Source organism: Hypanus sabinus, chromosome 20 (assembly GCF_030144855.1).
Source record: "Hypanus sabinus isolate sHypSab1 chromosome 20, sHypSab1.hap1, whole genome shotgun sequence".
NCBI classification, from domain to species: Eukaryota; Metazoa; Chordata; class Chondrichthyes; order Myliobatiformes; family Dasyatidae; genus Hypanus; species Hypanus sabinus.
In genome coordinates, this window is record NC_082725.1 from 9,323,988 (window position 1) to 9,350,780 (window position 26,793).

General features: G+C 41.8%; 1 protein-coding gene across 1 annotated transcript in view; it reads right to left on the reverse strand.

The window, feature by feature from the left end:
* Positions 1 to 26,793, reverse strand: part of creb5b (cAMP responsive element binding protein 5b) — a 331,645-nt gene that overhangs the window by 12,852 nt on the left and 292,000 nt on the right. The window contains exons 11-12 of the mRNA XM_059945056.1: positions 9,856 to 10,167; positions 2,419 to 2,646 (exon numbers count right to left, since the gene is read on the reverse strand). Of these exons, the coding sequence (XP_059801039.1) occupies positions 2,419 to 2,646; positions 9,856 to 10,167 (540 nt within the window). The remainder of the gene's footprint in view (positions 1 to 2,418; positions 2,647 to 9,855; positions 10,168 to 26,793) is intronic.

The following is a 26,793-nucleotide window of genomic DNA, read 5'->3' on the forward strand; positions in this document are numbered from 1 at the left end:
ACTACCATAGCTCGTCAACAATTTCTTAACCCTATTCCGTACATTTTTTGGAAAGTGTGAGGAAACTGGAAACCAAACAGAGTCATGAGGAGAATGTGCAAAATCCTTACCGACAGCGATGGGAATCAAACCCCAATCAATGATCGCTAGCACTGTAAAGTGATTGTGCTAACCACGGTGCCACCATCACTATCTTCATAAGACATGCCCTCTAGTCCAGGTAGCATCCTGATCAATTACCTAAACTCCTCAGCTGTTTCATGTCTAAATGATGGCTGACGAAGGAAGGTAAGGGCTACTGCACTAGACAAGTCGATGGGTTTTCTGGCACTGCCTGGCACCATCAGATCAGGAGTCCACACATTTCCAAGTCAACCACTAAGTTTGCTTTTGATTTTATCCTCAACAACTCACTCCATAATCTAGGACATAACGGCACAATAAGGCCCGCGGCCCACAATGTGTGCCAACCTTTTAAGATTCATATAACCCTTCCCTCCCACATAACCCTCTGTTTTCCTATCATGGTGTTCCATGTACTCACCACTCTGTGTTCAGAGCAAACCTACCTTTGATGTCCCCACTACACTTTCCTCCAAACACTTTAAAATTCTGCCACCTTGTATTCGCTATTTACAGCCTGAGGAAAAGGTCTTTGGCTGTCCACTCTGACTATGTTGTATAACCAATGAAGTACTAGGACATTGAAGCAGAATTAGACCACCTAATCACATTGTCTTCATGGTTCAATCATGGCCGATTCATTTTCCCTCACAACCCGATTCTCCTGCCTTTTTCCCATAGCCTTTGACGTCCTTACTAATTTACCTGCCTTTACCATTACCCTATGCACTCACCACTCTGTGTAAAGAATTTACCTCTGACATCCCCACTATACCTTCCTCCAGTCTTCTTAAAATAATGTCCCATTTTATCCATATACAAGGGGACATAACATATCTAAGAGTTTCTTAAATTTAGTGCCTTTCTGTTGTCTTACTGGGCAAGTTGTGATCTCTTCCTCTTTCCTCACTCACTCTGACCTCATCAGTAATGTCTCATTACTCTTTGTCACCCTTTGACTCCTCAACACTGCCTGCCTAGGTACATCCTGGTACCACAGCCTCAACTCTCAAATAGTCAAGTTCTCACCTTGACACAATGTCATAGAGACAAAGCACACTATTCCTAGTAGGTGCCCTCTTCTCATTGCTACCATCAGGGAGGAGACACAGAAACCTGAAGACACATTCTCAATGTTTTAGGAACAGCTTCTTCATCTCTGTCATCAGACAATGAATCAGCCCATGAACACTGATTTTTTTTCTCGATGGAAATCCATATCAACACACACAAAATGCTGGGGGAACGCAGCAGGTTGGGCAATGTCCATGTTGACATTTCGGGCAGAGGCCCTTCTTCAGGACTGGAGGGGAAGTGGGTAAATGCCAAAATATGAAGGTTGTATGGCGGATAGTTAGAAGTTGATAGATGAAGCCAGGTGAGTGGAAAAGATTAAAGACTGGAGAGGAAAGAATCTGATAGGAGAGGAGGGTGGACCATGAGAGAAGGAGGGCACCAAAGGCGGGGAGGTGATAGGCAAGTGAGAAGAGGTAAGAGGCGAAGTGGGAAATAGAAGGAGGAAGGGGGAGGGAAAAAATTACTGGAAGGAAAAGTTGATATTCATGCCATCAGGTTGGAGGTACTTGGACAGAATATGAGGTGTTGCTCTTTCAACCTGCCACATCATGGTGACAAAAGAAGAAGCCATGGACTGACATGTTGAAACAGGAACGGGGATAGGAATTAAAATGGTTGGCCACTGGGAAATTACACTTTTGACAGATGGAGCCAATGTACTCGATAAAGCAGTTCCCCAATTTATGATGGTTTTCACTAATGTAGAAGGAGAATTGGGAGAAGTTACCAGAAGCTGGAGAGATTGATGTTCATGCCATCAGATTGGAGGCTACCCTAATGCTATAGGAGGTGTTGCTCCTCCAACCTAAATTGGGGAACACATAAATTATGTATCTGGAGCTGACGTTATGAAGTCATATCAGGAAACTCTTTTGCCTACTTCAGAAAAGTGGTTGATTTTATTTGATTATAGGTGATGAACTCATTAAAGATGTGAAAAGCATGAAATCTTACACCACTACTTCACTGGATTTCCTTGGTACCAAAAATGTTACGAACTTAATAGAACTACAGAAAGTGGCAAGATTTTAAATTGTATGGAACCGTAGGTTAAAATAGATTTCTGAGTAATTAGATTTGAGGAAGGTTACAGCATAAAGCCTTTCTAACTGGGAATCCATGTTTAGGCTTAAAAATGTCATAAAATATTACAATACAATTGATATAAAATCATTTACTTAGGACGATACTACTAGTGAATTGGGGAAAGTCCCGCACCTGAAGTTGCATGTTTGTTTGCGTGAGTTCCTCTGCTTTCTTTTCCAGTGAGAGCACCCACACTTTCCTCTTCTGCCTGCAGCGAGTTGCAGCAGCGCGATTCCTTTCAAGAAATTTCCTCCGTCTTTCGTCAGGGTCTTCATCAACAACTCTTCTTCTTCGGCCCCCACTGCTTGGTGCTGGGTGTCCTGATTGAGGAGATTGTATCTGTTGTGCTCCAGGTGAGACCTAGGGAAAAAAAAAGTTCAAACAATGAATATGCAAATTAAATTCAATTAACCCGATCCACAGTTGTTGTACATGGGGCAGGAATCACATGGACACAATCACACTACAGTAGGGACATTTAAGAGACTCTTAGGCACATGAATGAAAGAAAAATGAAGGGCCATGTGAAAGGGAAGGGTTAGATTGATTTTGGAGTAGGGTCTGTACTGTGCTGTAATGTTCCAAAACAGGGGTTCCCAACCTTTTTTATGCCATGGATCTCTACCATTAACCCAGGTGTCTGTAGACCCCAGGTTGGGAATGCCTGTTCTTAAAAGAAGAAAAGTCAGAATATAAGAAAAAAAACGGCAAGAAACATAAAACGTTCATAAAACATAAAAACACGTTCCATGTTCTATACAATCCAACACAAAAATACTGAATTCCCATATTAATGGTAACTTTATTTTTTTCCAAAGAACACTGCAGGACATGCCCAACTCAGTGTATTAACAACTTGCATATTAACTGCCAAATCTTATGTGGACTCAGGTTATTAGTGTCTATGTAAAGGAACTCTTTCAACAGAGATCAGGCACGCTCTGCAACTTCCAGCAGACCCTGTCCTGCCCAACCCAGTCCTAACGTGATCCAGGATTTACAGAGTCATAGTTTAGGATTATTCATTTTGAAAGCTGTAACAAATGAAATAATGTCGGCTGCGTGACAGCCTATCACCCCATCCTGCTGCCCCGCCACCTTCCCCCATTCCACCCACTGCAGCGTCCAAAAATAGGGCAGCATGGCAGCGTAGTGGTCAGCACAACACTTGACAGTACCAGCGACCCGGGTTCAATTGCTGCTGCCTGTAAGGAGTTTGTATGCTCTCCCCGTGACCACATGGATTTCCTCTGGATGATTCGGTTTCCTCCCACAGTCCAACAACGTACCGGTTGGCAGGTTAATTGGTCATTGTAAATTGTCCCATGATTAGCTAGGGCTAAAATCGGGTTGTGGACAGCGTGGCTCGAAGAGTTGGAGGGACCTACTTTGTGCTGCATCATAGTAAGTAAATAAACAGGCAAACAAATCCCCAGGGTTGGAACCTTATCCCAAGTAACAATAATTTAAATTGTAATTTATAGTCTGTTTTTCTATTGCATCGTACTGCTGCTACAAAACTACACATTTCATGATGTATGCTCAGTGAAAAGGTCTTAGGCCAATAGAGAAAGCTAGAGTGCTAAGACTTTTGCACTGTACTGTGGTAAGTTTATTTATTGCTCTGTACTGCTGCCACAAAAAAATATCATGACATGTAAGGAATGATAAACCAGATTCTGATATGGGTCTCTATTGTGAACTGAGGGTGTGAAGCGGAGCAGAGAGAGGGGAATCATGGTTCTGAAAAGGGGAAGGGACAGGGGAGGGAGCAGGAAACATCAGAGAGACATTTTGTAATGATCAATGAACCATTGTTTGGATTCAAATTACCTTGCCTGGCCATCAGGGCTGTGTATGTCTGCACCCATGCCACCCCCCCTGCCCTGGCACTCCTTCTCTGCCACCTGTCCCACACTCCTTCTGCAGCTCTCCACCCTCGCCATTCCCAACATCTACTCCTGCCAGATTTACAAATTCGCTCTCTGCTCCGCAGTGACAAATACATATATATTATTTTGCACAGTACTCTATACGTTATCATATACAACCCTGAGATTCACTTTCTTGCAAGTGTTGGAGCGTATTCTGAAATATAGCAAATATCAATTTCAACCAGATCTGAACATGGATTGTAGATTCAATTTAAAATGTCGCTCAGAAAAGTGGTCTTTCCAGGCTAAATTAAGCTACAGTCAGGGGCAATTGCAAAATAGGAAACAGCCGCTGATGCTGCATATACATGAATACAGCTCAGGACAGTGGTCTTTCTGAGCTAAACTGTTTGACCTATACTCTGCAAACATCTCAGGCACCCCAACTATACATATGTGTGTATGTCAGGGATAATTCGCCTGTTTCGAATTCTGTTTCTGCTTTTCTCCTTTCAGACATATCAGGAAATACATCTTGCTGCCGCCTTTAGTGAGCCTTTAATGGAGTTGCTCACAGATATTTCCTTCCTCGTCTGTTGGAGTCAAACAGGGGTGGGAGATGTAAAAATCCTACCTGCCTGTATTTTTAAGGAGCATAGAAGAGGGAGTCATGATGCCAGACAGAGGTAGGCAACTACTTCGCATTCAGTGAGTTTGCAAGAATGTGAAAGTGAGTCATTTATTTCCCTTCAATCTAACTTCAATCCTGCTGAATACACATTCCTTCCCCGTTGAGAGGGAAGCAATAGCTGGCATCTAATTAATTAATTTATTTAGAGGAACAGCACGGAACAGACCCTTCCAGCCCAACGAGCCCCTCCGCCCAGCCGCTACCTATTTAACCTGAGTCTGATCAAGTTCAAGTTTAATTGTAATTCAACCATACAGAAATACCCATGAATACAGCCAAACAAAATAGTGTTACTCTGGGGCTAATGTGCAAAGCACAGTACTGACAGTCACACACAGCACGAGGCACAAATAAGGTAGCAGTAAAGTTCAGTCGCACAATGTATATAGTCCAAGATTCCGAGTCCATGACTTCTGCAGAAATCGGCAGCCACCACAATACAGCATGGCCTAATCACAGGGCAATTTATAATGACTAGTTATCTTTCTACCTGGGCTCTGTGAGGAAACGAGAACGTGGAGGAAACCCACAGAGTCACAGAGAAAATGCACAATTCCTTCCAAACAGAACAGAATTGCAAACCAAACCCTGAAGCCCCCAGCTATAATAGTGTCACACTAACATCTACACCACTGTGGTGCCTCAATGGTCTGTGAGAACATTTTCAGAAGAGGACAGTTGATGGTGAGAATCAAGTTTGGTCAGAGGCATAGTTTGATAAACAGGCTTGTAAACACATCTTCAGTTTATTTCAGTACCCTTTTGCTGACTTACACTTGAACAATATATGTATATATTTTAGGTTTGCTTTTGTGTTAATTTAGATGCTTGGGAAGTAAGAAAATGTAATTTATTTCGACCTGAGCCGATAAAGCCTTGAAATTTATATTTTGTCATATTGATTTGCAGGAAAACACGGATCAGTGGGCGATAAAAATGCTGAACAGAATAATGTGATGAAACCTATAAAATAGGATTGACTATCAATTATTTGGCAGCTAACCTCATCAGTATTATCAGTATAAGATTATCTGCACGCTTAACTTGCAAACCAAGAAATGCAAATCACAAGTTTAGACAGTAATATATATTTAGTGGCCACTTTATTAGTACCTCCTGTACCGTATAAAGTGGCCACTGTGGTCTGCTGCTTCAGTACATCCATTTCAAGATTTGAAGTGTTACGCATTCACAAATGCTCTTCTACACACCACTATAGAGTTACTGTTGCCTTCATGTCAGCTTGAACCAATCTAGCCATTCTCCTCCGACGTCACTCATTGAGAAAGCATTTTCTCCCTCAGAACTGCTGCCCTCTGGTTGTTTTTAGTTTTTTTGCACCATTCTCTGTAAACTCTAAAGACTGGTGTGCTTGAAAATCCTAGAGGATCAGCAGTCTCTGAGATACTCAAACCACCCTGCCTGGCACCAACAATTATTCCACAGTCATAAGTCTCTTAGATCGCATTTCTTCCCCATTCTTATGTCTGGTCTGAACAACAACCAAACTCTTAACCATGTCTGTAAGATTTCATGTATCAAGCTGCTGCCACACAATTAAATATTTACACTAACACGGTGTACCTAATAAAGTGGCCACTGGGTGTCCTCTTTGTGCTCAGCTGTCTTTCATTTCTCTTGGCTGGAAGCTTTGGTTCGGAAAACTTGCCGTGCAATACTAAATTGCAATGTTGGAAATGGTTCACGTGCAAGATTTACTCCGCATACCTAAGCGTGCCAACATGAAATCTGTTTTCCCTGATGCTTTCACAAGGAATAGCTATCGGTACGCAATGCACTTGTTTCACAGGCATCAAGCAGATGCAGAACGTCATTAATTTAGCAATGGGTCTCGACGAACAAAGTAAATTATGAGGACAGGTTGCAGAGACCAGGTTTGTTCTCCCTTGAGTGCAGAAGATTAAGTGGATGAGCTAATTGAGGTGTTTCAGAATGATTAAAGGATTTGACAGATAGACACTGCATTTCCTCTGCTGCAGAATCCAGAACAAGGGAGAATGACCTGAAAATGAGGGAGATTATCAGAAAGCATTCCATTAAAGCATGCTTGGAGAAATTGGGAGTGTGCATGCACAAAAAGCTGCTGAAAGAAAAATAACTGTAAATTTTCAGTCTGTTTTCTTTTGTGCAAGGCTATGATAGGAGAAAGAATTAATTTAAAAAAGACCAGCGCTGCCTTGAGTAGAGAACGTGAGGATAGGTTGAGTAAGCTAGGGTTTTTCTCTTTGGAGCAAAAGAGGATGCAAAATGACTTGGAAATGCACAAAATGATAAGAGGCACAAATAGAGTGGACAGCAAGAGACCTTTTCACAAGGGGGAATAATTTTCAGGCGACTGGAGGATATCAGAGGTAAATATTTTTCAGAGTGGTGGGTGTATGGAACAGCCTGCTTGGGGGATGGGGTGGAGTTGAGCATGGTTGACCCTGATACGTTAGGGACGTTTAAGGGACTCTTAGATAGATAGAAAAATGGAGGGATATGTTGACGAGAAGAGTTATATTGATCTTAGAGCAGATTAAAAGGTCAGCACAAAATCGTGGGCTGAAGGGCCCGTATTGTGCCGTAAAGTTCTATGTTCTACAATCTATCTTTATTTGTTATTCAGAGGTACAGCACAGTAACAGGCTCCTCCAGCCCAAAGAACCGACACCATCCAATTGCACCCCTGTGAGGGACAGGTTCGGCACAACTTTGCAGGCCAAAGGGCCTGTATTGTACTGTAGGTTTTCTATGTTTCTATGTGACCAATGAATCTACTAACCCATTTGTACGTATTTGGGATGTGGGAGGAAACAGGAACACCCAGATGCAATCCACATAGAAACATAGAAAATAGGTGCAGGAGTAGGCCCTTCGGCCCTTTGAGCCTGCACCACAATTCAGTATGCTCATGGTTGATCATCCAACTCAGAACCCTGTACCTGCTTTCTCTCCATACCCCCTGATCCCTTTAGCCACAAGGGCCATATCTAACTTCCTCTTAAATATAGCCAATGAACCAGCCTCAACTGATTCCTGTGGCAGACAATTCCACAGATTCACCACTCTCTGTGTGAAGAAGTTTTTCCTCATCTTGGTCCTAAAAGGCTTCCCCTTTATCCTTAAACTGTGACCCCTTGTTCTGGACTTCCCCAACATCGGAAACAATCTTCCTGCATCTAGCCTTTAGAATTTTATACATTTCAATAAGATCCCCCCTCAATCTTCTAAATTCCAGTGAGTATAAGCCTAGTCGATCCAATCTTTCTTCATATTAAAGTCCTGCCATCCCAGGAATCAATCTGGTGATCCTTCCCTGTACTCCCTCTATGGCAAGAATGTCTTTCCTCAGATTAGGGGACCAAAACTGCACTCAATATTCTAGGTGCGGTCTCACCAAGGCCTAATAATAATAAGAAGAAAGAAACTCCACATAATCACAGGGAGAAAGTACAAACTCTTTACAGACAAAGGCAGGAATTGAACTTGGGGCGCAATTAAACTTCTTTCACACAGTTCTCAGGGACACATCGTCTTGTGTGTTGCAACTGCTAAATGGTTTATAATCTACACATCATATATTTTTGTATTATTATTAATCAAAATTCCTATTGTTATTGACATTATAATGAATACAGAAGATATGATCACTTATACCCCTTAGATTTCTGGAGGCTAGGTCATAAGGCATAGGAGTAGAATTAGGCTATTCAGCCCATCAACTGGGCACAGAGGTGAAGACCACTGGAGCAGAATTAGACTATTCAAGAAAGAAGAAAGATTAGCTTTATTTGTCACAAGTACATCGGAATTGTAGGGTGGTCACCATGCTTCCAGCTTTGGCATAGCATGCCACAACTCACTAACCCTAACCCAAGCATCTTTGGAGGGTGTGAGGAAACGGGAGAACTCTGATGAAACCCGTGTGGTTACCAGAAAAGCATACAACTTCCTTACAGACAGCAGTGGGAATTGAACCCCGATCTTAGAGCTGGTGGTGTAATAGCATCACAAAACTGTTATAGCACTATGCCACTGCATGGACTCTGCTCCGCCATTCCAGAATGGCTCATTTATATTCCCCCTCATCCCCTTTCTTCTGCCTTCTCTTCACAACGTTTGATACCCTTACTAATCATGAAACTGTCAACCCCTGCTTTAAATACATCCAATGACATGGCCTCCACAGCCATCTGTGACAATGAATTCCACAGATTTACCAGCCTCTGACTAATAAAATTCCTCCTCTTCTCTGTTCCAAAGTGATGTCTTTCTATGCTGAGGCTGCACCCTCTGATCCTAGCCACTCCCACTACTGGAAATATCCTCTTCATGTTCACTCTAAACATCCCTATAGAAGGTGCCCACATATAACAACAGAAGACAAAGCCTTAAACCATTTGAAAGATTGGAAATGACTGTGAAAATCTATTTTGCCAAAGTATATAGCATATATAGAATTTTAGATGCCAGCTATTCCTTTTGAGTAAAACAATATTGATTTAGAATGTTAGCAGTATCTAATCCTTGGAGAATTAAGTATTAGAGTCACTGAGTCATAGAAAACTACAGCACAGAAACAAGCCCTTCAGCCCATCTAGTCTGTGCCGAACCATTTAAACTGCCTGGTCTTGGGGCACCAGCACAGATCAGCCACGATCATACTGAATGACAATGCAAAGCTTGAGGCGGCCATGTACCGCAATGTGAGCGCATCGCTTTAAGCACCAGCAATCAGGGTCAAGAACCTGCCGCTGTCTGTAAGGAGTTTGTAGATTCTCCCCGTGATGATGTGGGTTTCCCCCAGGTATTTCAGCTTCCTCCCACATTAAGTTAGTAAATTGCGGGCATGCTACGTTTGCATGGCGACTCTTGCGGGCTGCCCCAGCGCATCTTCAGATTGTGCTGGCCGCATCTGACAAATAAAGCTAATCGAATCCCCCTATTTTCTTAAATTATCTTCACACCGGGACCCATTTCCACAATGTCAGAACCATTTACCTGATTTTGCGCTCCCGTGGGCAGAGGCTGAAGCGGAGGATTGTGATGCGGCGGGTTGTGTGCGTGTAAGTTTGGGTGGGAGTGGGTGTGGCCTTGCTGGTGGTGGTGCGGGTGATGCTGCTGGTGGTGTGGCTGGTGCTGATGCGTGAAGGCGTGCTGTGGCGGAGCCTGGTGTGCATGCGAGTGCATGGCGTGGTGTGGCTGTGGCGCCGGCTCCTGCCTGGACGTCATCATTTCCATCACTTGTCCCATCATATTCATGCCTCCGTTGGACAGAGCGCTCGGGTGCTGACTCAGCACTGCCTTAAGTCTCTGCAAAATAAACAAAGCAAAAGCCACTAATTAAAACCTCATTGTTTCTCATGTTTCCAATATTAATGATGTTACACACATTCTCTACCCAATCCAAACCACCCAAGTGACTGAGAAAACAGCAGAAGTAATGCTGGTATTAAACTTCATCTAATTCTATTTCATTACAAACTCTGCTATGGATGGTGTCAAGCCCCATGGTGAAAGGAGGAGGGTTGGTATGGGGCTAACAATCCCCATCCTGTAAAAACCCAGAAATAATTTTGAAGACTTCATCTCTGGGATTTTTGCCTAAATTCATGTGATGAAGGTGATAGCCACAGCTTAACCTTCAGCCTAGGATGGAGGACTCTGCCAAGCTGCATCAGCAGCCTATGCCCCAGCAGGGGTGATGGGTTTAAGAAAAAGAACTTCATTACAAGATTAATAGTGCGCATTTCATTGACAAGCATATGGACTTCTCTTTGTTTTTAAGGAAGCTGTTTTTATGAAGATTTTCTTGTAAAATATTCTGAGCCAAGTGGTTTTCATGTTTTTACAGCAGAAATCATTTACATTCTTTGAAAAAACACAAACATTCATATACATTCTAGAGACACACGACTGCCAAGGTATTCACTTGAAGCAACACACAATCTGCTGGAGAAATTCAGGAGGTCAAGCAGTGACTATGGAGACAGAGAGATGGTCAACGTTTTAGGTCAAGACGCACAATATTGCCAATCCCTCTGGCAGACTGCTTGTTGATTCCATAAGTCATAGGAGCAGAATTAAGCCATTTGGCCCATCATGACAGCTCTGTCATTCCATCATGGCTGATTTATTGTTTTCTCTCAAACACATTCTCCTGCCTTCTCCCTGTAAACTTCAACACCTTATGAATTAAGAATTAGCAATCTCTGCTTTAAATATGCCCAATGACGACCTCCACAGCTGTTTGTGGCGATGAATTCCATGGATTTACCACCCTCTGGCTAAAGAAAGAGATCTGAGTTTGTATAATGCATCCAACCACACCTCTCTCCTGTTAAGGGTCTCCTTCAGAGCTAAATCACTCGTCCTGAGTGCAAGACTTAAGATGACCCTCTGCACTTAAATGTCCCAACCTGAACCATGAAAAACTCAACTCATCCCAAACTGGAGGATGGAACATACTCCACCCAGCATTAGATCTGCAAAGCCCCTCTCTCCGCCAGCTCAGTGTCCGCCATTTTGATGACATCTGAGATGAGCGCAAAAGGATATCACAGCGGCAGGGGGGCAGAAAAACTGCCCTGAGACAGTTTTACCTTTTTCTTTCACAGTTCTTGGGCAACAACAATTTACTCTTGATAAATAAAAAATAAACGGAAAAAATCTGAGAACAAGCTAAGGAGAACAAAGCTGGAATATGGTACCAGATAAAAGAATAAAACAGCAACAAATCACTTGTAAATGAACTTGACGATAAAAGCAAAAGTGAGAAAATGAAAACAATAAAAGATAAAATAGTATATATTTCTTTGGATGCCTTGTAACTTGGCCAGCTCAGTAGCATAGCAAACAGTTTAACACTATTACCATGCTAGCTGTAGGTAATAAACCCCAATCAGTGATTGCTACCATGGTAATAGAATTATATCAGCTAGTTGAGTTGTGTTACAGCTACAACCTTGCACCCAAAGCCAGTAAGACCGAAGCACTGATTGTGGACACCAGAACGGTAAGATGAGGGACACCAGTCCTCACAGAGGGATCAGAAGTGGAAAGGGTGAGCAATTTCAAGTTTCTGGGTGTCAACATCTCTGAGGATCTACCCTGGGCCCAACATATCGATGCAGCCACGGAGGTGACACAACAGCGGCTATATTTCCTTAGGAGTTTGAGGTGATTTGGTATGTCACCAAAGACATTCGCAAATTTCTACAGATGTACGATGGTGAACATTCTGATTGGCTGCATCACCGTCTGGTAAAGGGGGTGGGGTGGTGGGTGCTACTGCACAGGATCAATATAAGCTGCAAAGATTTGTAAACTTAGTCAGCTCTGTCATGGGGACTATCCTCCCCAGCATCCAGGACCTCTTCAAGGAGTGATGCCTCAAAGAGGTGGCATCCATCATTAAGGACCCCCTCTTCTCATTGCTACCATCAGGAAGGAGGTACAGGAGTCTGAAGGCACACACGCACAATGATTCAGGAACAGCTTCTTCCCCTCTGCCATCCCATTTCTTAATGGACATTGAACCTATGGACACTACCTCACTACTTTTTATTCTTTTTGCACTACTAGTTTAATTTAACTATTTAATATTTTTCCTCCACATTCCAAAGACGTATGGGCTAGGATTAGTAACTGCTATGCTATGTTGGCGCCGAAAGCATGGAGACACTTGTGGGCTGCCTCCAGCACAATCCTTGCTGATGTGATCTGATGTAAATGATGTATTTCACTGTACATTTTGATGTTTCAATGTAGAAGGGACAAATAAAGCTAATTTTTATTTATGTGCAAGTATTGGAGCATACCGACATTCGAGTTTGGCAGAAGTCCAGAATAAAGTTGGATTTGGCCCATTGCCTGGATTTACATCTATCATGTTGATGACCAAACAAAGCAAATCTCCAGCAACCTGAGAGGCTCCAAGTGGCAAGTAGGCCTTAGCAAGGTCCTGGAAGGGCAGCATGCCACTGCACTGGCTAGCACAACACTCTGCAGTGCCAGCAAACTGCGATTCAGAGTTCAATTCCTGCTGCTGTCTGTAAAGTGTTTGTACATTCTCACCATGACCGTGTGGCCTTCCTCTGGGTGTTCCAGTTTCCTCCCACATTCCAAAGATGTACAGGAAAGGGTTACTGAGTTGTGGACATGTAACGTGTGGTGACACTTGCAGACGGCCCCCAAGCACATCCTCGGCTGTGTTGGCTGTTAATGCAAGCGACACATTTCACTGTACGTTTCGATGTACGTGTAACAATAAATGAATCTGAATCTGACTGAACATTGCCTGGGACATCCGAAAAGTGACATTAAAACCAGTTGGTGGCTTTAACAAACAACAGCAATGTATAATGTAACAGCAATGCATGCAGCTGGTCTTCAGTCAAGACAAGTAATTTTGAAAGATTAACGGGATTTTGCAAGCTTCTCATTCATCAGGCCCCAGTGTAAAAAGACAGCCAGATGGGCTGGATCACAGAAACAGCATGGAGCTAAGTGACCTGAAGCAGGATCTTCTAAGACACCATTGATCAGGCCCTGGTGCCTCATTAATTTTTTGCAGAAATTCTTGATCCTTCACGCTGAGACTGATCAATGTGTTCTTGGCCGACCACGATGCTCGCAGCAGCTGCAGCCGGGCCCAGTCTGCTCTGTCAACTTTGTGAACAGAAGGCTAACAGTCATGAAATTGATCTGCAGGCCACTCACACAGTCAGATCCAGATAAACAGTTACCTGAATAAGCAGGTTTCTGACCGCTCTACAGAAAAACCAAAACAAAGAGACAATCAATCACTTTCCACACGTTACCAAGATAAAGGTGAAAGCCAAATATGGCAAACATTTTTAAATCTCCCCTTTGGTCTAGGATGTAATCCCAGGATTCAGCCATAATCCCATCTGGAAGCACCTCTTGGCTGTGTGTGCATTATGAAGGATAATTACTTCAGCTGTAAGACAACTGAATATACAGATGCGACTTTAACATCAGGGTTGTAAAGTTACAATTGGAGTAATATTACATGAGAACTGTACTGTCACTAGAAGAGGAGCTTAACATGAGGACTATATTGTCACTGAAGGAGTTTAAGCTCTGTCCTGGCACTGGAAGAGGTTAGGAATTGGACTATCTCTTGAGCAAGGGCCCATATCTTTTTTATGCAATGGACCATTAACCATGGGATCTGTGGACCCCAGGTTCAGAACCCCTGCTCTTGAGGTTTTTAAAATAAGGATTGTTCTGTTGCCAGAGGAGTTTAAATATCAGATTCATACTGTCACTTGAGAAGCTAAATATCAGGGTTACAGAAAGGGTACTGTTTCAATACTGGGACCACAGACATAATTTAATATCAGAATTGGACAATGATGATCAGAATCAGCTTTTTTAAAATTACTAATATATCATGAAATTCATTGTTTTATGGCAGCAGTACAGTGCTATAAAAACTCCTATAAGTTACAGTAATAATGTTTAAAATAAAGAGATCAAAAAGAGAGCAAAATACTGAGGAAGTGTTGATAAATCTGATGGGGAGGGGAAAAAGTTGGTCATGAGTCACTGAGTCTTCAGGCTTCTCTGTACCTTCTCCCTGATGGTTGTCAAGGGAAGAGGGGATGTCCTGGATGGTGAGGGTCCTTCACGATGGATTACATTTACAAATTATTCATCCTGTCTCTGGTTTTGGAAGTGGTGGCCGAACATCAGGGAGAAGAGGAGGGCTCCATGTTTACCGTCTAATGAAATTCACAGATGGAAAATTCTGCAGAGGCCAGCAATCTCTGACATTGTGAAGAAGGGAGGCTACAAAACTTGTAGAATTATCTTTACTACACTGACTGAATACAGGAATCTTATCTCAGCATCTTCACAATTAAGCAAAATTAAGCTAATTCAAATTAAACTAATGCTAGAGGGCATAATTTTAAAGTGATCAGAGGGAAATGTAGCGGAATGTCAGCGGTAGATGGAATATTGTGTACAGAAGTGTAAGTTCACACACTTTGGTAGAAGTGCTGTAGTATTCTGTAACTATTAATTCTATATAATTTTATTAATATTCCTAAACCTCAGCCTTTATTCCATACAGCATTGAAACCTACATCAGAACAGCAGAGTAAAGATACTAGGTGACTTTGTCTAGAATGTACTGATATGAAATTGTATTGCTTGTAGCATAAATCTTCTGAAAATCCTATTTAAATGCCACACTTTCTCCTCAAGCAACTATCCCACACTATCCCCATGTTATTGTTCAATCAGAAGCTCTAGAACAAATTTCTTACTTTTCAAAGTTCTTATCTTTCACTGTTTCTGTAATTGTGTTGTACATTACTGTCCAATAGTCTTAGGCACATGCGTGTTGCTAGGGTGTCTAAGACTTTTGCACAGTACGGTATTTAGTAACATGAAGCGGAGGGCGAGTTTGCCAGTCTGGCAGGAGCAAAGGATGTTGGGAATGGCGAGGATGGAGCGCCACAGGAGGGGTGCGGGACAGGTTGTGGGTGCAGCCCTGAGAAACCTGGCAAGGTCATTTGATTCAAAATAATTGGTTTACTGATCATTACAGAATGTCTCTCTGGTGCTTCCTTCTCCCTCCCCTCTCCCTTTCCCTTTTCCCAACCACGATTCCCACTCTCAGTCCACAATAGCGACCCAGATCAGAATCAGGTTTATTATCACTCACATATATCATGAAATTTGTTTGTTTTCTTGTTGTGCTGGCAGTACAGTGTAATACACAAAATTACTACAGTACTGCGTGAATGTCTTTGGCTCCTTAACTACATATATGTGCTTGAAACTTTCACACAGTATTGTACATTTGTTATTCTCCCTGCTTGCCCAATTTATTTTTAAAACAGCAAAATTATGTTCATTTTGTTTCCCTCCACCACTGACTTATTAACATTCTTTATGGATAATATACATAAAGTTACCTTCTGCTATCATAACCAACTTCTTTCAGATAATTATGGCTATTTATTAGAAGTTTATACTGGGCTGTGTCAATATTTGTACAGGTTGTCCCGCACAGAAATAATGTAAGTTGCAGTGAACCAGTTAAGTTTTAGGAGAGCATGAGAACAGGGATCCCAGTGAGTGAAATGTGTGCACTGCAAGCATCACCTGATGAGATAAATGCTGAAACATTCTGATTTGTGTATACTCAGATGGGGGATTATTGGTACTTTACAACAGTTAGAGTACCTTTGAAATCTCAGTTGCATCCTACAAAAGGTAGTGGATTCAGCCCAGTATATCATGGGTAAAGCCCTCCCAACCATTGAGCACATCTACATGAAACACTATCATAGAAAAACAGCATCCATCATCAGGAATCCCTACCACCCAGGCCATACTTCTCACTGCTGTCACTGGGTAGAAGGTACAGGAGCCTCAGGACTTGCACCATCAGCTTCAAGAACAGTTACTACCCCTCCACCATCAGGCTCCTGAACAAGAGGGGATAACTACACTCGCTTGCCCATCCAATGAAATACTCCCACAACCAATAATCTCACTTTAAGGACTCTTTATCTCATGTTCTCATTATTTATTGATATTTACTTATATTTGCATTTACGCAGTTTGTTGTCTTCTGCACTCTGGTCGATCTTTCATTGTTCCTTTTATAGTTATTTTTCTATAGATTTGCTGAGTATGCCCACAGGAAAATGACTCTGAGGGTTGTATATGGTGACATATATGTACTTTGAACTTTGATATAGTCGTCATAATGGCAATAGGTTTTGAGACACTGAGTTGGGAGTAATAATATCAATAAAGTACTGTAAATGCCTTTTCAGAAATGTTCAGGGATTAGGTTTTTTCACCATACACATTAATATGAATTATGCAGTACATCCTTTCCCTTTGCAAAGCATTTGGCCTTTTTTCTCTCAGCTATGCATAGAGGAGAGATTTGTTCAAATTATAAATGTAAAAAGTGTTTACAAATTCATAGAGCCAGGTGTTATTTTAGTATGAGTAATAGTTAGCAATAGCAGCAAAGGAATTTTAGAAAATAGATTATCAGCACAGTATAGGCCCTGCAGCCCACAATGTTGCCCTGAACCTATTCAGATCAATCTAACCATTCAACATACACAAAGTGCTGGAGGAACTCAGCAGGCCAGGCAGAATTACTGGGAAATAATAAACAGTCGACATTTTAGGCTGAGACCCTTCATCAGGACAATCTAACCATTCCCTCCTACATAGCCCTCCATTTTTCTCTCATCCATGTGCCTATCTAAGAGTCACTTAAATGTCCCTAATGTTTCTGTCTAGCAGGGTGTTCCATGCAATAACCTCTCGCTGTGTGAAGAACTTCCAATAAGACCATAATAAGACATAGAGCAGAATTAGGCCATTCGGCCCATTGAGTCTGCTCCACCATTCCATCATGGCTGATTTATTGTCCCTTTCAACCTGATTCTCCTGCCGTCTCTCTGTACCCTTTGATGGCCTGACTAAGCAAGAATCTATCAAACTCTACTTTAAATATACTCAGTGACTTGACTCCACAGCTGTCTGTGGCAATGAATTCCACAGATGCACTACTCTCTGGCTAAAGAAATTCCTCCTCATCTCCGTTCTAAATGGACATCCTCTGGTTCTAGACTCACCCACTATAGGAAACACCCTCCCCAAATCCACTCCATCCAGACTTTTCAATATTCAATAGGTTTCAATAAAATCCCCCCTCATTCTTCTAAACTCCAGCAATTACAGGCCCAGAGCCACCCAGTACTCCTCATATGTTGAACCCGTTCATTCCCAGAATCATTCTAATGAACCTCCTCTGGACCCTCTCCAATGCCAGCACATTATTTCTTAAATAATGGGTCCGAAACTGCTCACAATACACCAACATTGGTTTGACCAATGCCTTATAAAGCCTCAGCACTACATCTTGTACTTATATTCTAGTCCTCTTTAAATGAATCCATTTACCTTCCTTACCACAGATTCAACCTCTAAGTTTATCTTTAGGGAATCCTGCACAAGGACTCCCAAGCCCTTTTACACATCTGATGTTTGAATTTTCTCCCCACTTAGAAAATAATCTACACCTTTATTCCTTCTACCAAAATGCATGACCATACACTTTGATCTTCAGCCAATCTAATCCTTACTCAACAATTAATTTGCCTAGTCCCATTGACCTGCACCCAGCTAATTGTCTTCCATACCCCACCCATCAATGTACCAATCCAAATTTTTCTTAAATGTTAAAATCAGATCCGAACCCACCTCTTCTGCTGACATTTCATTCCACACTCTCGCTGCCCTCTAAGAAGTACTCCCTCATGTTACCCTTAAACAGTCCACCTTTCACCCTCAACCTATGACCTCAGGTTCTAGTCTCTGCCAACCTCAGTGGAAAAAGCCTGACTGTATTTATCCTTTAATTTTGTTTACTTCTATTAAATCTCCCCTCATTCTATGCTCTAGGGAGTGAAGTCCTTATCTATTCAACCTTCCCCTGTAATCAGATCCTCAAGTTCTTGTTAGGATGATTAATATCCATTTTTAAAATAAACAGATTAAAATTACTATTAATGCTATTCTATCTGAAAAGGGTTATTTGATTTATTTTGATCAGATATATTGGACATCAGATAAGCATATATTAGATATTGCACATATGGACAGCATATGTTCCTTTAGTAACTGATAGGCCACAACTTAGTTGAGATCTTTTGGAACAGTGAATCAATTTAGCTGTGATGAGCAACAAACAGCTACATGTATTCAGCCCTGTTCATTGCTAAAATGTTTTGTGGATCTATCACACTCTAGAATTCCTTCATCTTCCAACTAGCACTATGCAAACTCTAGCCACAGCTTCAGGATTCATGTCTGGAATGTACTTCCAGACATGAAAAATCCTTAATAATACAAACTTCATATGAAAATTTCAAGTTGCACTAGCTACACAGTCAACAGCAGTAAAGAACAGCAGGAAATTTGTAGGAACTGAGTGTGAGTTCACAAATGAGAAAAGGCCACTTTCCAGCTCCTCCGCTATCAAATTTCAGAACGGACAATGAAGTCATGAACACTATCTCACTAATCATCTTTTCAGCTCCTGTTCTCAAATGTTTCTTATACTTAAAGATAGTCTGTGTAACTTTGTCTGCTAATTTACAAGAATGCTAAATATGATAATAGATTAAATAGGAAATTGATACCCATCTATCATTAAGGGCTCTCATCACCTAGGACATGACCCCTTCTCCTTACTACATTTAAGACAGGATACAGAAGTTTGAAGACACACATTCAACACTTTAGCAATAGCCTCTCCCCCTTCGCCATCAGATTTTTGAACGGTCAATAAACTCGTGAAAACTACCTCAGTATTTTTCGCTCTCCTTTTGTACTACTTATTAAATTTTTTATACAGTACAGAGCAAATTTTTTTGGCACATATATACAGCCAGGGTGCAAAGACTTTTGTACAGAACTCTATTTGTCAATGTGGAGTGGAGAGCGAATCTGTAAATCTGGCAGGAGCAAAGGATGCTGGGAATGGCGAACGTGATGCGCAGTGGGCGGAGTATGGAGTGGGTGCAGACACACCCATCTCTGAGAGACCAGGCAAGGTCATTTGATTCCAAATGACTGGTTTATTGATCATTACAGAATGCTTCCCGCTCCCTCCCCTCTCCCTTCCCCTTTTCTCAACCATGATTCCCCTTTCTATGCCCCTTCCCACTCTCAGTCCACAACAGAATCAGGTTTATCATCATGAATTTTTTTTTGCTATACTTAAAATTACGACAGTACTGTGTAAAAGTCTTAAGCACCTTAGCTCGCGCTCTCTTTCTCTCTCTCTCTCTCTATCTATATATATAGACACACACACACACACACACACACATATATAATTTTTTATACAGCACTGAGCAAATGTTTGTTTATATATACACCCTTGACATTGGCTAAGGTTGTCAGATTTCACTCTAAATTAGACAGTGAATTCAATAGAATGAACCTCCTACAATCTATAGACTAGTCATCGAAAACCTGTCACCTATAACACTGGACAACAAAGATTTTCTTTCTGAATACTTCAGGGTGTATCTTATGGATTTTGCTCTTTGCTGGTGGTGTAGTGGCATCCACACCTGGACTTCGGGGCAAGAGGTCCCGGGTTCTAATCCAGCCAGCTTCTTGCTTGAGTTCCATCTGTGATGGGTTGAGCATTGAGCGAGCAACTCAGCCTCGTGAAAAACAGACAAATGCTAAAAAAAAATGGCGAAGTTGCCACCCAATGCACCAAATGAGGTGTGGGAAGATGGATTTTGGGCTGCTGATCATGACAATCGCCATGAAACTCCCCTATCATGTACCATTCCTTTGATATAGCCTATATTTGTTATTTCAATTCATAATTCAAGTCAGAATAATTGATGTCAAGATTAAGGAAGGCATTTGTGTTGGCCAAACATGGCAGGCAATTCAAAGAACTTCTAGGGCGACTGGAGAAAATCACATGGAAGACTTTCCAGGATGATGTTGAAAATTCTCTTGGAAACTGCAGAGCACCAAACTATGTGCAGCTGATTGACAACAGGCTTTGAGCGTACAAAACCATGAAGTGCAACATGTCACTTTTCTGCATTTCCTTTTAGATTTCTGCCCTGCAAATCTTGGTGCTGTTAGTGATGAGCATGATGAAAGGTTTCACCAGGACATTGCAGTCATGGAGAAATTGTATCAGGGCAACTGGAATCCATCAATGCTGGCTGATTACTGTTGGACACATAAGTGAGAAGCCTCAGATACTGAGTTCAAATGAAAATCATTAACAAAACATTTTTACACTAGTTGAACTATTTACAAAGCGTCAGCACCACTATGCAATTAAATGCATTATCTATGTACTACTAAAATTCTCATGCTCTGTTTGTTTGTGATCTCCAATTAGCCCAAACGGTGCATAACAGTGGCATTTTTTTGACTAAATCGACTTAAAATGCGCTAACTTACAGAATGCAAGCAAAGCTCAGGGTTATATATTTGTATAAAATTGCTCATTCGTCAATCAACAGGCCCCGCTTTCCACAACCCAAGCCAATTCCAGCTTCAATGGAAACCGCAATGCGACACCACAACACATGCGCACGGCCAGCCTCAGCAGCGCCTCACGATGCTCACAGAGCCGATTCCACTTTTCATGAAAACCGGTTTTCTTCTTTAAGCTCCAAAGCACACCACATCAGACTGCACTACCTTTCTCTCAAAGGGTGCCCCAATGGATCACCCAGTTGTCTTGTATTCATAAAAGCTAATTCCTCGTTTCTCCAAATTCCTACATGATACAAGTAGTCTGAATTTAGATTTGTGTTCCGCTTCAAGCAGCCTATCTAAATTCTGAGGAAGCAACACTTTTGAAAAAAATCTTTGTCCTGTGTAATAATTGCTAATGTTCACCGCTCACTGGAATCTAGTTGTAACTGAAAGAATGATGTTGCTTGACCACGTGGTCTTAGTGAGGTGCTACATAGAGACTGGGCCTCAAACAGCATAATAGAGTGAAAGAATGGGCTAGAACAAGACCTGCCCTAAAATTCTTCTGGAAGCTTTAGATAGCTGCCCTGCTCCTAGCCTTTCAGTTGTCAACAAATTCAGTTCTTTCCAATATTTCTGAAACTCAGACATGAAAGCAGATAATGGAATGAAGTCTTTTCAAAATTTCTTATGTTTCATATGTACAGGCACCTCAGTTTCTCTGCTTGCAATGACTCAACTTCTCCTCTTCCAGATGTGTGGGAACAGATTTTCAACTCGCCTTGTTGGTACAAATAACAGGCATTGTGTTAGTCCATCCATTATCCCATCAGGTGGCACAGTAGCATAGCAATTAGGAAAAGTGCTTTACAGCGCCTGCGATCGCAAGTTCAATTCCCACCCCTGTCTGCAAGGGTTTTGTAAATTCTCCCCATGACTGCATTGATTTCATCCGGGTGCTCCAGTTTCATCCCACATTCCAAAGACGTACAGCTAGGATTAGGGTTAACAAATTATGGGCAAGCTATATGAGGCCGGAAACATATATTTTCACCGTATGCCTTTATGTACTTGTGGCAAATAAAGCTAATCTTTATCCTTATAATATTCCCCTTCCGTATCTGAAAGGAACTCAAATCTGCACTTGCTAGTATTGTTTCACATTCCTGTAGAAGCACTTGCAAACTATTTTATATGCTCTGCTGATTGACTTAAGTGGAACCAACTGTCTTCCACTTTCCTTTTGAAATCATTGATTGTCTTCCCTGCTTCCACTCTTCTCATTAGCAAGGAGATCCAGGTCATTATCACTCACCGCACAGAGAATTTCCTCCTCACATCCCTTTTATATCACCAGCTCACAATCTTCACTTTGTGTTTTCCAGTCCTTGTAACATCAGCTAACAGGAGACACTTTGCTCAGTCTTTACAAACCTGTCTTAATCAACTCCCTATGTTTCCTAGAATGGGGAAGTCTAGGACTAGAGGGCACAGCCTCAGACTACATGGACGTCTCTTTAGAACAGAAACGAGGATGAATTTCTTTGGCCAAACTGTGGCGAATTTGTGGAATTCATTCACTTCTTGTTACTACCATCAAGCTAGAGGTACAGATGCTTTAGGTCCCACATCACCAGGTTCAGGGCAGACAGCTGTGGAGGCCAAGTCACTGGCTATATTTAAAGTGGTGGTTGATACATTTTTTAATAGTAAGGGCGTTAAAAGTTATGGAGAGGAGAATGGGCTTGAGAGGGATAATAAATCAGCCATGATGGAATGGCACAGCAGACTTAATGGGCTGAGTGGCCAAAATGTGCTCCCATGTCTTATGGTTGTGGTGAACTACATATACCTGTCTGGACACGCCCCCTTCTGACTGCTCCTGTGGCTCCTCCCACAGACCCCTGTATAAAGGCGATCAGAGCCTGGGCCCGGCTCTCAGTCTCCAGGATATAGTATGGTGGTCACTCACTGCTGGTTCCTTCTTCCAGTCAATAAAAGCCGATATCTCGCCTTTACGTCTCAGAGTGAGTTATTGATGGTGCATCAATGGTCTCCTAACCTCCACACTTCTTTTCTGGTTAAAATCCCTTATATCTGGAATTCTGCTGCTAAATCCCCTTTGTATCACCGAAAAGTCTTTTCATCCTTCATAAAATGTAGACCTAGAGCAGGGCACAACACCCCAACCTTTACCAATCATCACCATCATGGCCATGCTCTCTTCTTGCTACCACTATCGACAGGAGGGACAGGAACTTTAGGTCCCACACCTCTAGGTTCAGGAAAAGTAATTACCTTACCACCATCAGGCTCCTGAACCAGCATAGACAACTTCATTCACCAGTACTCTGAACTGATTCTACAAAATACAGACTCACTGTCAAGGACTCTTTACAACTCACATTCTCAGTATTATTTTTATTTATATAGGTTCTCTTCTTCTGCACTCTGGTTGTTAGGGAGTCTTTATTTATGTGTAGTTTATCATAAATTCTATTGTATTTCTTTATTTTTCCGTAACTGCCTGCAAAGAAGTTGAATCTTAAGGTTCATAAACACGAGATTCTGCAGATGCTGAAAATCCGAAGTAACACAGACAAAATGCTGGAGGAACAGAGCAGGTCAGGTAGCATCTATGGAGAGGAATAAAGAGCCGACTTTTCGGGCCAAGACCCTTCATCAGGGGCTCTCATCAATTTTAAATTAATAGATGGTGACATAAATGTACTTTGATAATAAAGTTACTCTATTATATAAAGAATCACCATAATTTGGATATTTTTGGACTCAAACTTCAATATAATGTATCGTATTATGAAGCGGATGTTTTTCTGAAAGCCACGTAAAACTTCACGATAAAAGGGAAATTTAATACCACAAAATATTTTCATTCACAGGACATTTTTGAATGCTTTAAAGCAAATTTTTAAAAAAAGTAAAGGTGGCTCCAGAACAGCCTTTGTTGTAATAATTTTGTTAAGGGTGTTTTTAAAATGGGATATTGCTTCATCTGAAGTTCCCAGATGCTTTGCTGACCACTCTCCCAGTCTGCATGTGTTAAACTACCCAGAGGAAATTTGGTTCCACTTAAGTCAGTGGAATTGAATTTCAGAGCTGTAGTTCAATTTGCATTCATTTTCAGGTGGATTTACTGAAAATGAGAAAAAGCAAGGGAAGAATGAATAACAGATGATTTGAGTTACATTGTCAACAGATCAGAAATGAAAATAGCCAGGAAAAATTCCATTGTTCCTGAAAACAGTGAGGATATTGACTGTTTAATTTTCCATTCAATTGTTAATTAACATCATAGTGTTGCTGACTTGTTTAGGCAACTTGAGCTCTTCCCATCACAGAAGCAATATACATTTTTAATCTCTCCCTCTCCCAGTGTAGAGTCCACCTGCTTCAAATTATCCACCATTGTCCTGAACAACTGGTGTCCTGTCACACTCACCTCAATAAAAAGCAAATACTTTGAGAGGCTGATCAAGGATTACATCTGCAGCTTGCTACCACCCAAACTGGACCCCCTACAATTCGCCTACAGACACAACCGACACAATAGCTGCTGCTCTACATACAGTCCTTGCACACCTGGAGAAGGATGCTTATGTGAGAATGCTGTTTGTGCATTACGTTCAGCATTCAACACCACAGTTCCACCCAGGCTCGACGAGAAGCTCAGAGACTCGGCCTTGAACCTGCCTTGTGCAGCTGGATCCTGGACTTCCTGTTAGATCACCAGTGGTACAAATGGGCTTCCTCACCTCCACCCCACTGACTCTCAATACAGGAGCCCCTCAGGGCTGTGTACTGAGTCCCCTCCTGTACCCCCTGTATACCTCTGACTGTGTCGCCACCCACAGCTCTAATCTGCTAATTGAATTTGCTGATGACACTACATTGATTGGCTTAATCTCAAACAATAACAAGGTGGCCTATAAGGTAGAAGTCATCTCTCTGACACAGTGTTGTCAAGAAAACAACCTCTCCCTCAATGTCGCAAAATCAAAGGAGCTGGTTGTGGATTACAGGAGGAATGGGGATGGGCTAACCCCCAATGACATCAATGGATCTGGGGTTGAGAGGGTAAAACAGCTTTAAGTTCCTTGGCATCCACATCACCGAGGACCTCACATGGTCTGTAACACCAGCTGTGTGGTGAAAAAGGCACAACAGCACCTCTTTCACCTCAGATGGTTGAGGAAGTTCGGTATGGGCCCCAAAATCCTAAGAACTTTCTACAGGAGCACAATTGAGAGCATCCTGACTGGCTGCATCACTGCCTGGTATGGGAATTGTACCTCCCTTAATCACAGGATTCTGCAGAGAGTGATGTGTACAGCCCAGTGCATCTGTAGATGTGAACTTCCCATGATTCAGGACATTTACAAGAACAGGTGTGTAAAACAGGCCTGTAGGATCATTGGGGACCTGAGTCACCTCAACCACAATCTATTCCAGCTGCTACCATATGGGAAACGGTACCGCAGCATAAAAGCCAGGACCAACAGGCTCCGGGACAGCTTCTTCCACCAGGCCATCAGACTGATTAACTCACGCTGATTTAAATGTATTCTATGTTACATTGACTATTCTATTTATTACAAATTACTATAATTGCACATTGCACATTTAGACGGAGGCACAATGTAAAGAATTTTACTCCTCATGTGTGTGAAGGGTGTAAGAAATAAAGTCAATTTAATTCAAAGGTGTTCCACACACCCACCACTCTCTGTGTAAAGAACTTGTCTCTGACATTCCCCTTTAGACTTTCCTCCAATCACCCTAAAATTATGCTTCCTGGTATTAGCCATTTCTGCTCTGGGAAAAGGTCTGGGTATCTACTTGGTCTTTGCATCTTATTATCTTCTACACCTCTATCAAATCACTGCTCCTTCACTCTAAAGAGGAAAGTCCTGGCTCACTCAGCCTCTCCTCATAAAACATGCTCTCTAATCTAGGCAACACCCTCTCTGAAGCTTCCACATCTTTCTTATAATGAGGTGACCAGAACTGAGTACAATATTTCAAGTGTCATCTGACCAGAGTTTTGTGGAGGTGCAACATCATCTTGTGTCTGTTAAACGCGATCTCTGACTAATAACATCAAACACACCATACACTTTCTTTACCACAGTTCAAGAGATTCTACAGATGTTAGAAATCCAAAGTAGCACACACAAAATGTTGGAGGAACTCAGCAGAACAGACAGCATCTATGGAAAGGAATAACAATGATGTTTAGGGCTGTGTTCACCACTCTATCAACTTGTGTGGCAACTTTGAGGGATCTATACACATTGATCCCAAGATTCCTCAAGGATTTCGCTTTGAACCCTTCACTTTGACCAATCGTTCAGTCATCTTTTCTAACATGGCTCAGAGTCTATTTCCATCTGGACATATTTTACATTAACAACGCTCTATAAATGTATTTTTTTTAGCAAAGCATACAACCACTTCTAATTTAATTAGGGATACCTGAACATAAATGTTTAGTGTCAATAATGATGTCAGGAAAAATGATAACCGACCATTCAGGGAATACACATTCATTCCAGCAACAATCCCCAGAACACAAAGCAGCACGAGCTTATAAATTCATACAGTACTACAGCCCTTCTGTTATCAGGTCAGGCTATAATAAATTCCTCAACAAGCAACACGTCATTATATGCAATTTACTGACACACTCAGGGATACTACACACTTCAGCAGTCAATCAGCTTTTTTCCTTCAGAGTGTTGAGTAACAGTGTGATCACTGCAGTCTAGAAATGTAATAATATATTATCAAAATGGCAAATAAGACTGTCTCATGGCTGGTTGGCTGGAACGTCTCCAAATAAAATAGTAGACACTTAATTTTTCCACAAGCGAGGTTACAGCA